This window comes from Eschscholzia californica, unplaced genomic scaffold (genome assembly GCF_041429995.1).
Source record: "Eschscholzia californica isolate CP2 unplaced genomic scaffold, dmEscCali1.0.p SCAF_3, whole genome shotgun sequence".
In the NCBI taxonomy this organism is placed as follows: Eukaryota; Viridiplantae; Streptophyta; class Magnoliopsida; order Ranunculales; family Papaveraceae; genus Eschscholzia; species Eschscholzia californica.
Genome location: NW_028238420.1, coordinates 43,465,436 through 43,481,034, shown reverse-complemented (window position 1 = coordinate 43,481,034; position 15,599 = coordinate 43,465,436). Strand labels below are relative to the sequence as shown.

Genomic DNA, 15,599 nt, shown 5'->3' with positions numbered 1-15,599 from the left:
CTTAAATCAGCAAACAACGTGGCCCAAAGCAAATGCTAGTACGAAAGTTTAATATAGAAAATCTGAACCTAAAAACAGAACTATATTTACAAAACATTCTTACACCAATCTAAATTAAAATTGACAACAATCTACAGTAGCGAATGAGAAATACCAGCTATTCAACCGAAAAATGAACATCTAAATGTTGCCAAAGAAATCAGTTTTGATACAGAAAGTAGTTTGTAACCATCTAACTCGAACCTAAAAAAGATGGTAGCCAAAAAATTACCGAAAGTGAGAGAACAAGAAAATCACCTCCAGCCTGCTTTTCGAAATCAAAATGGACATTCGAACCAAAAAAAGATGGTAGCTAAAAAGATTACCTCTAGCCTTCTTGCCGAAATCAAAATGGACATTCAAACCTAAAAAACATGGTAGTTAAAAAGATAAGCAAAGTGAGAGAACAATAATTTAAATTATGTATAGGGAACCCATAAGAACCCTATATAAAGGACTGATTACAAAACCATAGAACCCACTTTATGAAAACGATATTTCTAAACCACTAAAGGATTGCTTAGAAACCATATTTACAACATCAAAGATGCAAACAACCCATAAAACCCTATTTATCAAAACTATAATTACATAATCCCTAAATCTCTTTCATTAGAAGCAAAAAAGGATAAATTAAAAAGCTTGATGCGGCAGTTGTGAGAGAGTGATTTCAGCCAATACTGGTTTAGAAACTTTGGACCCCTAAGTTTTTAAAATTTTAACCAAACTAAAACCAAAACCTTCTCTTGCATACCCTAAATCATTGTAATGGGAGAGAGATAAATCAGTGTAATGGGAGAGAGATAGAAAGGTGTAGTGAAAGAGAACATAGAAAAGTTTGGGAGAGAAAAACTAACCTTTTGAGATCGCGAGAGATGGAGAGCAAAAGTTTGGGAGAGAAAAAAAGAAAAGAGGGATGATGATGGAAATGAATCGGTTCAATGCATCTGTTACAAGAGAGAGAAAGAGGAGAGGGCGGGTAGCGAAGGAATTGATGCATGTACAATGTAATATAGATTTCACTCCAGTTGGAAGAACCGAGGGCTAGATTTGTTTTATTGTAAGATAGATATCTGCGTGGACGTCCAGTCACCTTATTTTTGTCCTAGTCATATTTTTTGTAATTATTGTGTCCTAGTCACAAGGATCTGTTTTGTATAATAGATATACCTTTATCAACTTATATTTTGTATAACTTAACGTTTTGTTTTGTGTAAATTTGAGGTTAAAATGGCATTTTTTTGTGTTTCTTATATCCATTGAACTTCATAACCATCTTGCTGACAATGTCGACATTTATTAGTTACTTATAGTCATGTTACTTAATAGTAACATCCATACCATTACAGTTTAAATCATTAAAATAGTTTTATTTGAATGCATAAGATGTTATTTGACTTTGTTAAATATGTAATTAACATCGTCATAGATTGGCTAGGGTTCAGTATATTCATAGTTGTGCTAACAATTTACATCCCCGTACTAATCTTGTTTAAAATGAAAATGAATTTATATTTGAGTCTACGACAAATATTTTTGACTAAGGGGTAGTGGATTGGGACTTTCACAGACATTCATAGACAAAATGTCCCGTAGACATTTCAAGACATTATTATAGACAAAATGTCTTTATAGACATTTTCAAGACATTGAAGTTTGTACATCAAACGTCCTGGGGACATTTCGGATGATTTATTATAGACAAAATGTATTTATAGACATTTTCAAGACATTTGATCCATAGACCAAATATCCTGAGGACATTTAAAGATCTTGAATCCATTGACAAAATGTGTAATGCATATTATATTTGTACTAATAAAAAAATATATTTTCGACTTTCATAGACATCTCTGAATATCTGCAGACATTGATAGACATTTATTATTTTAATATTATTATTATTGTTTAATCACATGAAATAATAAATTTGCATGAACATTTGAAAAATATATTTTTCAGATTTTCGTAGACATTTGTGAATATTTGTGGACATTGATGGACATTTGGTGGATATTTATTATTTTAATATTATTGTTTCATCACATGAATAATATATTTGTATTAACATTTCAAAAACATATTTTTCGACTTTCGTGGATGATGGGCCTAGAAAGTTACCCTAAATAGGTCACCACCCGCAAGTATACGGGTGTCAAGTTGTAATTTCTCGGTAAGACCGGTTCGTTCCTCAGGGACTAAGTCAAACTCAATTTAATCTTAAAACTATTGTGATTTTCAAAAGTGGTTTGATTGGTAATATGATTCAAATAAAAAGAATAGCAAATATAACTCAAAAGGAAACAAATAAGTTGATATTCTGAAAAGGGGAACCTAGGGTTTTCGAATCCGTCCACGTGACAATCCTAAAGATAATGTATTAGCCTTAGTCAACTAAATTCTTTGTTTTACTCGGGTTCTATTACATGAACATTCTAGAATCCGGAGGATGTTGTCATTAAAATCAATAAGAACTTTAAAAGATATGAAGATTTAATCTAAAAATTAACTTGCATATAAATCAAAACGATAACATTCTCATTATGGACTTCATCTAAAACCCTAGATAGATAAGATTTAGCTACTCATGACAAAGGATGGAAGTTTAACTATATAGAATGTGGGAGAAAAGTAGAAAAATTGAGTTTCTTACTGATTTTGCAGCCAAACAGAGCCTTAAGGAAGTGATTTCCTTCTGTTTTTCCAAGAATTCTGCCAAACGCACCCTACTGGGAAAACGATTTTTTCGTCTTCCTGGAAATATTTTCCTTCTCGGAAAATTATTTTCTCATCTTCTCCAACTCTCTTTCTCTCTCTGAACTCCTTAAAACTCTGTCTCTTTCTCTCTTTTTCAATTTTCTTACTTAACAGAAGCAATGAATCATTAATAACATGGAAAAGAAGATTAAAATTCATTCAATATAACTCGGTTTTTTTTCTTTCTCTCCCTATAATCTCTTTCTCTTTCTCTGTAATCTACTTCTCTCTCACAAAGAAGAAGAAAAAGGAAAATTAAAATAATAAAACCAGTGATAATCAAAAGCGAGAAGAAGATGAATAGCTCTCTCTGTTTTTCTTATTCTCTAAAACCGTGATGCTTCTTCTCTCTCTAAACCTCTGTATGTAGCCGAGTCTGTCTCCCTCCTTTGTTCTCTTTTTATTTTATAGACCAAAAACCAACTGATTCCCCCAAATCTCTCCTTTCTTATCTTCCATTCATAACCGAGACCCTCTTTTTATCTATATCTCCCTCTTTCAACTTCAGTCAAGAGAGAGAAAATCTCTGACTTATTCAAGATGAGATCTTCCCCCCAACGGATGCCATCTTTCTCTCTCTACTGGTTTTGAGAGAAGAGAGAAGAAGATCTTATGGACATCGAAGATACAGATGATCGAGAGAACGAGAAAGGATGTACATCGGTGAGCTGTCGTGGGCCCAATCAGCGCTTAAAAGCTGGAGCTGACGCTGGCTGGTGAGATATAAAGATCTGTGCTATGCGGCCATAGGAAGATAGGTGCAGCACATGTTCCGGATGAAACCATGTGTCCCGTAGCTGTTCTGACCGTTGGATTTACACGGGCTTACTGACGTGCTGAAGGAATCCCGAGTGCCTCCCGCAGTACCCACTAGAATACCGAATATTGCCCACTACAAATCTGAGCCGCCCGATCTGTATCATCTCTGCCCGCCACGTGTATCAGGGAACTCTATGTTGACCTTGGTCTACTAATTTTGACTCCAACTTTGAACTGCTCTATATTTCTCGTCCGGGCTCCGATTTGACTTTCGCTTTCGCCGTTTGGTTCGTCTTGGACTCTACATGTCATTCAAGCCCCAAGGTTGACTAAATAACCAGACTATCACAATTTCTAAATGACCAAAATGCCCATGGACCTGTCTTTCTCCCGGTTTCATCTGTTTTTTCACACTAAGCCCTGAAAAGACACCTGAAACAGAAAAACGAGCAATTCATCAGAGTAACTGCTCGAAATGGACTAACTAGTCTGAGTTAAGAGAATCAAGTGGGACATTTTCATGTCTCATCGGTGGACATCTGTGAATATTTGTGGACATTAATGGACATTTGGTGGATATTTATGGACATCAATGTCAACAAAACGGGCAGACATTTTGAGTTTTTCTCCAACAAAGCGCCCGTCCGTGACCGTTTTGATAGTTGGACAAACCAAGCATCGATCGGTCGGGCGCCGGTCACTAATAAACAAATAAATAAACTTTTATTCGAAATAAAAGTAGGTTAGTAGCTAATACAACTTTCTAAACTCTCACTTTACACTTCTAAAAAGTAAATGAATACAAAATAGAAAGATAATAATTGAGATTTTTCATGATTACGATCGGTTATATTCTTCTTCTCATGGATTACGATTGGCGTAAGGTGGGTTCTAAGGTTACTGATGATATATTAAGATTTTGGTAGAGAGAAAGACTAGAGAAGTAGAGTGGCGAATACAAGATTAAGAAAAATAATTTCTAAGGTTATATATTTTTACTCTTGAAATCTAACCGTTGCAGCTAACCGTATAGATTTAAAGGCTTCAAACTATTCATATAGGCGGGAGGGTATAACGAATAGAATTATAGACGAATATGGACGGGGTCGGTCGGACTATATAAGCAGACGGACTTGGTCGTAACACCCGGAAAGGACCTATGTCCGCGTCCGTGCGTTTAAGCTCTTTCGGTCGGGCGAAAGCGATTCGGACATCGGACGGTCACGGACCCTTCAGACTCGGAGTCGTGGGCGGCTTCCGGGTTAAAATCCCACCCCTAGTAGCCACACTTAAACCCTAACTAATGACCTAAAGACCTTGCCATTTTAAATCATCAAATGAGGATGGAAATCGATATGGAAGTAGACCTACCCAGACCTGAAGTAACAACACCCTACTCTCAACAAAAAAGAGAAGTACCAACACCCTACCCAGACCTGAAGTAACAACACAAAGAAAAATAGAATAGTATGTATTCAAGATGCATATAGTTTTGAGATTGAAATAAGTGAGGCGAATAAATCAAATCAATACTACCAGTTTTTCAAAAACATTTCCCTCAAACTTCTGAAATGAGCTAATATCCTCTCATTTTCCCTCTTATTGCTTCTACTTGTTTCAAATTTTCCCTCCATGCCTACAACTTTGGGAACGTTTGGATTTCAATCGACTTCAAACCGATTACTTCTTCAATCACAACAGTAAAGAACCTGCAAAAGACGTATTCTCTCCGCATATTCCTGCAGCTTGTTCTTCGATAATTCATAGCGCTTATATAATTGACAATAATAAAAACTGATTATAATGTTTGTTTTGGCCATGCACTAATTAAGGTATCCATAAATAAACTGCAGTTCCAGAAAAAAAAAAAGGTATTGTGCAATTCATAATAAATTGATGTAGCCTAAGGATAAGTCATGTAGTGTGTGAGTGTGTAGTGTGTGTTTGTGTGTGTCTAACAGTTAGTTATGTTAGTTGTGGTATTTAGAATGGTTAGGAATTATTTTTGTTTAACTTGGGACAACAGCTAGAATTCTCTAGAACTTGGACAGCAAGAGGCTACTTGGACAGCAAGGAAGAAGCTTCTAGAGACTTGGCAGCAAGCTGCCTCTTTCTAGAGACTTGGGCAGCAAGTTTTCTACTCTATAAATACCACCCCAACCTTCACAAAAGGGGGATGACAACTAAGAGTATTCAGCTATAGCTGCCTCCTAAATCCTACTTCTCAAGTCTTCTTCTTCCTCTCCTTCATCTTCTTCTTCCCAGGTTCGTTCCTGTCCTTTCTAACCTTCTTTTCTCTCTTTTCTTTCTCTCTCTCTCTCTCATCTGATTTCTTTCTCTCCTCTAGTTCTATTTTCTTCTTCTCTTTACTTTCTCTCTGAGCACCTTTCTTTTCTCTCAATTTCTCTTTTTGTTCTCTAACTTTCACACCCTTCAACCTTGCTGTTTCCACATCTTTGTACCTGTTGCTTACCCAAGTATTGTTGTCTAGTGCTTGTCCTAAGTTGGTTATGTTTAGGAGTCGTTGTTTGGTAATGAGGTTGTGAGGGCTAAGACTTATTGGTTGTTACCTGAACTTAACTTTACTACTTTTGTTTGCTTATTTACTTTGGGATTAATATAATTTGCTAGTTGTTGAAGTTCTGGTTTACTCCCATTGTTATCTTTATATTTCTAAACCCTAGGATTGCATCAAGTGGTATCAGAGCATGGTTTAGTGTAGTTTTAGTTAGCTGAAATCATCATATTGCATTGCACATCAAGTGTTACATAAAACTCCAGCAAGCTTAAACTATAATTTATTGCATAGTTAGCTGTCTTAGGATTAGATAAGGCCCTTCTCATAACATTTCGAGTCTTCTAAAGTGTCATCATTTAGTTTAGGCATTCTGCATTGCTGTTTTGCATCAAATGGCCAACCAAAACCAGAATCCTCAAGGAGAGACTTGGCATGAAGCCTTCCAACGCCAACAAGAGGCAATCACACAAATACAAAACCAACTAGCCCAACTAACCAACCTGGTCCGTGGCCTTAATGTTAATACACCACCTCCTAATCGTCACCATAATAGGATACCCCGAGAGGTCACTCCAGAAAGTGACGATGAAGATGATTCTGAACCAGTCATTCCAAATTGGGGTCGTAGAGTAAATAGAATAGTCAATAGACCTGCTATAACCACAGATAGGAATTGGGATCAGGGAATTAAAGTTGAGGTAAGCGACTTTGAGGGCCGTTTGCAACCGGAAGAGTTCCTTGATTGGGTTGACAGGGTCGACCAATTCTTTGAGTGGAAAGACATGCCAGAAGAAAGAAAGGTTAAGTTTGTGAGCTTAAAACTCAAAGGACATGCCCTCGTTTGGTGGAAGCAAGTGCAAGAAATGAGAATACGAAAAGGAAAGGAAAAGATCAGATCATGGGATCGCATGAAAGCTAAACTTCGAGAGAAGTTCCTTCCGTCTGACTATCGGCAGACACTTTTCAGAAAGTTCCACAACCTGCGGCAAAACAACCGATCGGTCGATGAATATACCGAGGAGTTCTATTTGCTCCAAGCACGCAATGATTTGAACGAGGATGAGGATCAAAGTGTCGCTCGTTATGTTGCTGGATTGCGCCTCCCTATTCAAGATCAAGTTGAGCTTCATGACATAACACGAGTAGATGAGGCGTATCGTTATGCTGTAAAAGTCGAGAGACAACTCAAGCGATCATCCTTTCGTAATACTGTGTCAGGTTCACTAGGAAGATCTCAGATCGTAGGCCGAGGAACACATGAAGCCACAATGTCAAACCCTCCGAAGAATTCAAGGACTAACCAGGGAGCAGATGACAGGAACAAGGGTATTCTTGGCTCAAAACCATTCAGCTGCTATAAATGTGGTGACCCAGGACATCGATCATCAGATTGTCCTAAGAGGAAGTTTGTTCCACAATCAAATTTGATTGATCAAGAGGAGAATGACCCTTCCGAAAAGGATGGTTTGGACCAAGAAGGATCGAATGATGACGAAGATGCCATGGAGCAGATAAACGCAGACACCGATGGACAATTCCTAGTCATTCACCGAGTCATGCTTACTCCTAAGATCCAAAAGAGTGATAGATGGTTGAGGCGTAGTCTCTTTCGCACTACTTGCACTGCAGGAGGCAAATTATGTTCAATCATCGTTGATGGTGGGAGCACGGAGAATTTTGTCTCCCAAGAAATGGTCGACAAGTTGAAGTTGAAGACGGAGCCTTTGACTAAACCTTATAGTGTAGGATGGTTCAAGGAAGGAAACGAGGTTCCCATCAAGGAGCGTTGCTTGGTGAAATTCTCTATAGGGAAGAGCTATAAGGATGAGGTTTGGTGTGACGTAGTCCCCTTGGAGGTTTGCCATATTTTATTAGGTCGTCCTTGGCAATATGATAGAAAGACGCACCACGACGGAGAAAGAAACACTTACACTTTTAAGAAAGATGGTGTCGAAGTAACTTTGTGCCCTCAAAAGGATGCCCGAATACCAAGGAAGAATGCTCCTCCTCCTCCCAATGGTCAACCAAATAAACTCATGATTCTTAACTCCACTCAATTTCAGACTGAGATGAAGGAGACTAATGTTGTTTGCCTTTTGGTAAGTAAAGAAGTCAAAGAAGCATCAGTTGTGCCGAAAGAAGTTCAATCGTTACTCAAGGAATTTCAAGACCTTATACAGGAAGAACTCCCAGATGTACTTCCACCTATGCGAGATATCCAACACTGCATAGATTTGGTTCCAGGTGCGAGCTTACCACACTTGCCACATTATCGCATGAGTCCCTTTGAGCATGAAGAATTGCATAGACAGGTAACAGAGTTACTTAAGAAAGGACTCATTAGGGAGAGCATGAGCCCGTGTGCCGTTCCAGCCCTTCTCACCCCAAAGAAGGACGGAACTTGGAGAATGTGCATTGATAGTCGTGCCATCAACAAGATCACCATTAAGTATAGATTCCCTATCCCTAGACTTGACGACATGCTTGATATGTTGAGTGGTGCGATCGTGTTCTCCAAGATAGATTTAAGGAGTGGATACCATCAAATTAGGGTACGCCCAGGAGATGAGTGGAAGACAGCATTTAAAACTAGAGAAGGACTTTATGAATGGCTTGTAATGCCTTTTGGGTTGTCTAATGCGCCTAGCACATTTATGCGCGTAATGAACCAAGTCCTTAGGCCACTAATTGGGAAATTTGTCGTCGTATACTTCGATGACATCCTCATCTATAGCACCAACCCTAATGATCATTTGGCACATTTAAGGCAGGTGTTAGAGGCTCTTAGAGATAGTAAGCTTTACGTCAACCTAAAGAAATGCACATTTCTCACCGATAGTTTGATATTCCTTGGATATATTATATCTTCAGATGGCATTAAAGTTGACCCTGTAAAAGTTGGGGCCATTAAGACTTGGCCTAGCCCTAAGACAATCAGCGAGGTGCGTAGTTTTCATGGGTTAGCTTCTTTTTATAGGCGTTTCATCCGCAACTTTAGCACCTTGATAGCTCCCATAACTAATTGTCTGAAAAAGGGTACATTTACGTGGACCTCGGAAGCAGAGAAAAGTTTTGAACTTGTTAAGGATAAGATGACCAGTGCCCCAGTTTTAGCACTCCCGGATTTTGAAAAGATCTTTGAGATTGACTGTGATGCATCCCATATAGGGGTTGGAGCTGTTCTTAGCCAAGAAGGTCGTCCAGTCGCGTTTTTCAGCGAGAAATTGAACGAGGCAAGATCTAGGTACTCCACCTACGACCTAGAATTTTATGCCATTGTCCAAGCTTTGAAGCACTGGAGACATTACCTCATCCATAGGGAGTTTGTTTTGAACTCTGACCACGAGGCGTTGAAGTATTTAAATTCCCAAAGGAATCTAAACAAAAGGCATGCTAAGTGGTCTTCCTTCCTCCAGGAGTACACGTTCCATTTACGACATAAGGCTGGAGTAGTCAATAGAGTAGCCGATGCTTTAAGTAGACGGTCGACCATCCTCGTGACTTTAAAACCAACAATTGTCTCCTTTGACACTCTGAAGGAACAATATGCGAGTGACCCATATTTTGGGCCAATTTTGGAGATGTGCTCTCAGTCCGGTACCGACCCATCTGCATCATACACCGTTCAAAAAGGTTATCTTTTCTACGGTACACGCCTTTGTATTCCTGATGGGTCCCTTCGAGAAAAACTTATTCACGAGTTGCATAGTGGTGGGTTAGGTGGTCATTTCGGGCAAACAAAGACCATTTCGCTTGTAGAGCAAAGGTACTACTGGCCTAGGTTAAGACGGGATGTGGTTCGTTATGTGAGTCGGTGCCAAACATGTCAGTCATTCAAAGGGCAGTCACAGAACACTGGTCTTTATACACCCTTGCCAATACCTAATAAAGCTTGGGATGATGTTAGTATGGACTTTGTTCTAGGTTTACCAAAGACTCTTAGAAAGATGGACTCTGTTTTTGTGGTGGTCGATAGATTTTCTAAGATGGCTCATTTCATTGCATGTCATAAAACATCAGATGCATCTCATATAGCTCAATTGTTCTTTAGGGAAATAGTTAGGTTGCATGGCATTCCCAGAACATTCACGTCAGATAGAGACACCAAATTCATGAGTCATTTTTGGAGATCTTTGTGGAGTAAACTTGGGACAAATCTTCAATTTAGCAGTGCTTATCATCCCCAAACAGATGGGCAAACGGAAGTAGTTAATCGCAGCCTTGGCAATCTGCTAAGATGCTTGGCTGGTGAAAGGCCACATCAATGGGACTTAGCTCTACCGCAAGCTGAATTTGCCTATAACAACTCTCCTAATCGAACAACTGGCAAGACTCCTTTTGAAATTGTTTATGGTTTTCCCATTCCACATATCCTTGATCGTTCCCCAGTTCCATATCATGGTCAAGATAGTGCTGAAGCAGACGATATTATTGACCACATAAGGAGTGTGCAAGAAGAGGTGCTTGAGAAACTGCGAGTTTCCAATTCAAAATACAAGGAGGCAGCCGATAAAAATCGCAGGGAATCTTCTTTTTCAGTTGGAGATTTGGTTATGGTTTATTTTAAGCGGGAAAGATTTCCTATGGGGTCATATAACAAGCTGAGTAAGAAAAAGTTCGGGCCATATCGTATTCTCAAAAAGTTAGGTGACAATGCATATCTTTTGGACCTGCCAGAGGATGTGCAAACGTCTCCAATTTTTAATATTTCAGATATATCAATGTTTAATGGGGATCCGCCAGAGGCAACACATGTACCTGCAGTTTCTTCTGTCAAGGCTACTAAGAGTACAGATCTTATTGAAGACGTTATGGACGTGAAGACTACCAAGACTCGAGGAGGAATACTACGGAGGTATCTTGTTCGATGGAAAGATAGGCCAATAACCGAGTGCTCGTGGATTGATGAGAAGGAGTTACGGCGACATCGTGAAGATTTGTTTCAAAGACTATCAGAAGCATTCTCGACGGAGTCGAGTTCTTCCCACATGGGGGGAACTGATGTAGCCTAAGGATAAGTCATGTAGTGTGTGAGTGTGTAGTGTGTGTTTGTGTGTGTCTAACAGTTAGTTATGTTAGTTGTGGTATTTAGAATGGTTAGGAATTATTTTTGTTTAACTTGGGACAACAGCTAGAATTCTCTAGAACTTGGACAGCAAGAGGCTACTTGGACAGCAAGGAAGAAGCTTCTAGAGACTTGGCAGCAAGCTGCCTCTTTCTAGAGACTTGGGCAGCAAGTTTTCTACTCTATAAATACCACCCCAACCTTCACAAAAGGGGGATGACAACTAAGAGTATTCAGCTATAGCTGCCTCCTAAATCCTACTTCTCAAGTCTTCTTCTTCCTCTCCTTCATCTTCTTCTTCCCAGGTTCGTTCCTGTCCTTTCTAACCTTCTTTTCTCTCTTTTCTTTCTCTCTCTCTCTCTCATCTGATTTCTTTCTCTCCTCTAGTTCTATTTTCTTCTTCTCTTTACTTTCTCTCTGAGCACCTTTCTTTTCTCTCAATTTCTCTTTTTGTTCTCTAACTTTCACACCCTTCAACCTTGCTGTTTCCACATCTTTGTACCTGTTGCTTACCCAAGTATTGTTGTCTAGTGCTTGTCCTAAGTTGGTTATGTTTAGGAGTCGTTGTTTGGTAATGAGGTTGTGAGGGCTAAGACTTATTGGTTGTTACCTGAACTTAACTTTACTACTTTTGTTTGCTTATTTACTTTGGGATTAATATAATTTGCTAGTTGTTGAAGTTCTGGTTTACTCCCATTGTTATCTTTATATTTCTAAACCCTAGGATTGCATCATAAATACATCACACCAGTACAATAAAAAATAAAATTGATTTTTAACCAAAAGTAAATACCTAAATTTCATGATAAGTTCCTAACCAAATTTCGGTTGCCCCTCTAAACCTCAATAAGAGTGCTTGTAATAGGAACACAATGTACAGAACCTCCAAAAGATGAATTACTACCTTCGGACTGTAAAGGTTTTGTAACACCCGTTCGGACATCATGTTCCATCAGTAAACAGTAATAGGACTTAGGTTTGTAGATTATGGTGAACAAAAATCTCCGACCATCAAAGAACACTGGTTTAATACGAGTTGAGGGAACACTCCCAGGATTTATCACATCTTTTCTCTTAATTTTCCACTTGTCGTTTTCATAATCATGGAGTACCCAAGTTACTATTTCATGTTTAGAGGTACCCACCACAAGAATAACTTCATCTTCTAAAACTCCAAGCCAAGCACATTCCGACCAACATAGGTTCACTTCAACCGTTAGTGCGGTCTTTGGTATTTTAATAAGCCTACTCTCTTCTTTATCCAAATTGAATGCAACAATATATCCCTCATAAGTTAACCAATGCATGATCCTTCCATGACAAACAGGAATAGTATATCTTACACAAAACATGTGCGAATAGTTACTATCAATGCTTATCCAGCAAGACTTGTTGGAGTCTCTCCAACGCCTTTCCTTTGGCATAAAAATCATGAATTTAAAAGCATTGTGTACTTCGACCAAACAAACCAGAGTGTAGTGATTATGGTCATACTGGTCGGAGGAAGTTGACCCACCAAAGATTAACCCGATACTAAAAAATAACGTTTTGGTGGGCAATGGAATACATTTATATTTCTTGGTTAAAGGGTTGCAGATGTAATTGTGGTAATCAGTCCGAGCAATAAGTAGGCCACGACCACTAGCATAAAATGTTGGTTGAGGATCAATGGTTGGCATAGAGAGGTTATCAGGTGGTAAGCTTAGGGTAAAGGCGGTTTCAGTAAAGAGACTGGGTGAAGAAGGGGAATCAAAAGATAACAGAGTCGTAAGACGTTCAAATGATAGCGAAATAAAAGTAGAATAACCTCCTCGAGCTGCTGTTTGAAGAAGACTAGTGTGTTTGACGACAAAGGAAGGATGAGAGATGAGGGAGTACCATCTTTTGTTGATAACTTTTAGTCCACCTAATGTTTTTGCAGGTAGTTTCATCAGGATCTCACAAAGGAGGTCGTCGTTTAGGTTGTCCATGAACGCTCTTGTCATTGTTGGGATACAGTAGTAATCTGTAAAGAGGGAAAAACTAGTTAAAGATAGTGAATCATGGGAGAAGAATAAAGTACTGCCATAGAATAGGAGGATAATAAACCCTAGCAGCTAGTACCTCCTCCTCTTTGTCCTCCTTGAATTCTCCTTCTCACATTCCTCCTCGTGGTTTGGTTGCTCCTCCTACTACTACTACTACAACCCTTGATGATGTTGTTGTTGGTGTGGGGTTTGATGATGACCACTGAATTATGGTGTTTGGAGAAGGTAAATAAAAACTTTTTATGGAAGGAGAGAGGAAGCTGACGAAAACTTAGGCATTTTCCACCTGCTTTATGGATCCTTGCTCTTGCGGCCTTAGTGAAACTCAAAGCAATAACCTTTAGTGGTGATGGAAATGGAATTACCTCACCATCAATATTAACCCCCCTAGGCCTAGTAGTAGTAGTTGTGTCATCATCATCATCATCATCATCATCATCATCATCATCATCATCGGTGACTATACCAAAAAAACCAACATGATTCTCATCGGCCTCGTCCTATTATTGAGTATTAAAAATCAAACACCAAATTAAAAAAATAATTTGCTTTCACAATAATACCAAAAAAATAATTGAGAGATTAGATAGAGTGATGAGGGGAACTAATCAGTAGAGGTACCTGTTCGTTGATGTAGGTGGTTATCAATCTGGAAATAGACACCATCGGCGTACTCCTCATTAGATTCTTCTTTGCTTTCACAATAATACCTCTAGATCCCTCCATATAAAAAGAGGATATGAATAGTAGTACTTAGTTACTTGTAGTCACCGATGATTTTGGTTTTGATGGAGAAGAGAGGGAAAAATCGATTTTTTGAGAGAGAAAGGAAAGCGAGATGGGAAAGATTGATTTTTTTGAAGGAGAGAGGAACAGAGATTTTGGGCATTCTCTCTTTTAGGGCTTCAAATGGGCTTCATGTAGTTCAACAAAAAAAAAAATGGGCTTCATGTACCTTAAGCCTCCGTGCACCCCTGGGGAAATTTTATAAGGTGCATCTATAGGCGCAGCCCAAATTCTCTTGGCGCCTCGGTTGAACCCGGGACCGAGTATAAGGACAGGCCGGGTTGAACCCGGGTCGGGTAAACCCGTTATTTTCTTAATGTTTTTCAATTTTTTTTTTGAAAGTTGATATACAAATAAAAAAAATACAAATTGATAGTTTATTTTGGAAGGTATTAACCCATAGTTTAGAAACAATTTTCTTAAAAGATTTTTTGACAATGATGTCAGAATGATTTGATGATAATAATAAATAAGACATGATATGGAAATAATTTTAAGAATTAAAGCTTTTGGAAAGAAATCTATAGAATTTTGGAAAAGACTTTCTCAAAAACTCAAGATTTTTATGATTTACATTAATAACTTCAAGAAAGATTTTATAGAAATTGTTGATGTCAAAAATTGTCTAGTCAGCTAGGACCTTCTTGAAGGTTGAGAGAAGAACTCCTTCTTCTTGACTAGATAATTGAGAGAAACTCCATTATTAGTAAGATTTTACTCCTTTCGACTCCTTCGGAAGAGTTTCTCTCAATTATCTAGTCAAGAAGAAGGAGTTCTTCTCTCAACCTTCAAGAAGGTCCTAGCTGACTCGAAGGAAGGAGTTCAAGTCATACACTCAGTGTCTCAAGTATAGGAGCTACAATTGGAGCTCTTATCTTCCGAATATTGGTCGAGATTTAGTTCGCGGGAAAGCGAGGTAATCATCTTTTCATTCTAGTTCATTGATTAGTTCTCGTATATCGATCTTGGTAATCTAATGTTAGACATATGATGTTTGAGATTCCGCTTAGAACATTAGATAGTTGTATTAGATACACATAAACCCCAACAGTGGCATCACGAGCCGTTCGCATGAACTATCTTTGACTAGACGAATTAGATTCAAATTTGAATAACTAGATAATTGTGTTTGAATGGAGATTTAAACATGTTTTGAGTAGATCAATTAAGGTTTTGGATATGATTCGATGACCTAAAACACTAAAACTTTAGTTTGTTAAAAAGGGTTTTCGAAAACTAGCTTTAGGTTTTAAAGTTTTTGACAAAAATCATCAAAACTAAAGTTTTTGGATGATGAAATCATCAAAACCAAAACCAAACAGCTGCTGGAACAGTGACAAAACAGAGAAGAAGCAGTTGGAACAAGAGGATTTTCCAAATAATTTAGAAACCCAGCTGGCCGGACCGGCCAGGACACGTCCAGGACGCGTCCGGGCTAGACCAGCACGTCTCGGACTGGTAGTCCGAGACCGGGTGGGACACGGATTAGAAATCCCAGTCCGTGAAGGACCGGGATTCCTAGTCCGGACTAGACTAGGAGTCCGAGACAGAAGCGTCTCGGGCATCCCAACGCGTCCAGAACGCGTCTAGGATATCCTAGTCCAACACGAACTAGGATTCCGAGATAGAAGCGTCTCGGACATCCCAG

General features: G+C 38.8%; 1 protein-coding gene and 1 long non-coding RNA gene across 2 annotated transcripts; both read right to left on the bottom strand.

Moving 5' to 3' along the window:
* On the bottom strand, positions 1–3,249 carry LOC147550590 (uncharacterized). Its single transcript, XR_015237188.1, has 4 exons — positions 2,693–3,249; positions 366–404; positions 155–243; positions 1–68 (listed from the first exon to the last, which is right to left on the bottom strand). It is a non-coding gene; the product is annotated as an uncharacterized LOC147550590 (long non-coding RNA).
* Positions 3,250–5,361: 2,112 nt separating this feature from the next.
* Positions 5,362–14,122, bottom strand: LOC147550589 (uncharacterized). Its single transcript, XM_086667093.1, has 4 exons — positions 13,787–14,122; positions 13,242–13,665; positions 11,880–13,143; positions 5,362–5,458 (listed from the first exon to the last, which is right to left on the bottom strand). Exons 1-3 carry the CDS (start codon positions 13,889–13,891, stop codon positions 11,975–11,977), a joined length of 1,698 nt encoding a protein of 565 aa, XP_086523219.1. The 5' UTR covers positions 13,892–14,122; the 3' UTR covers positions 5,362–5,458; positions 11,880–11,974.
* Positions 14,123–15,599: the final 1,477 nt, after the last annotated feature.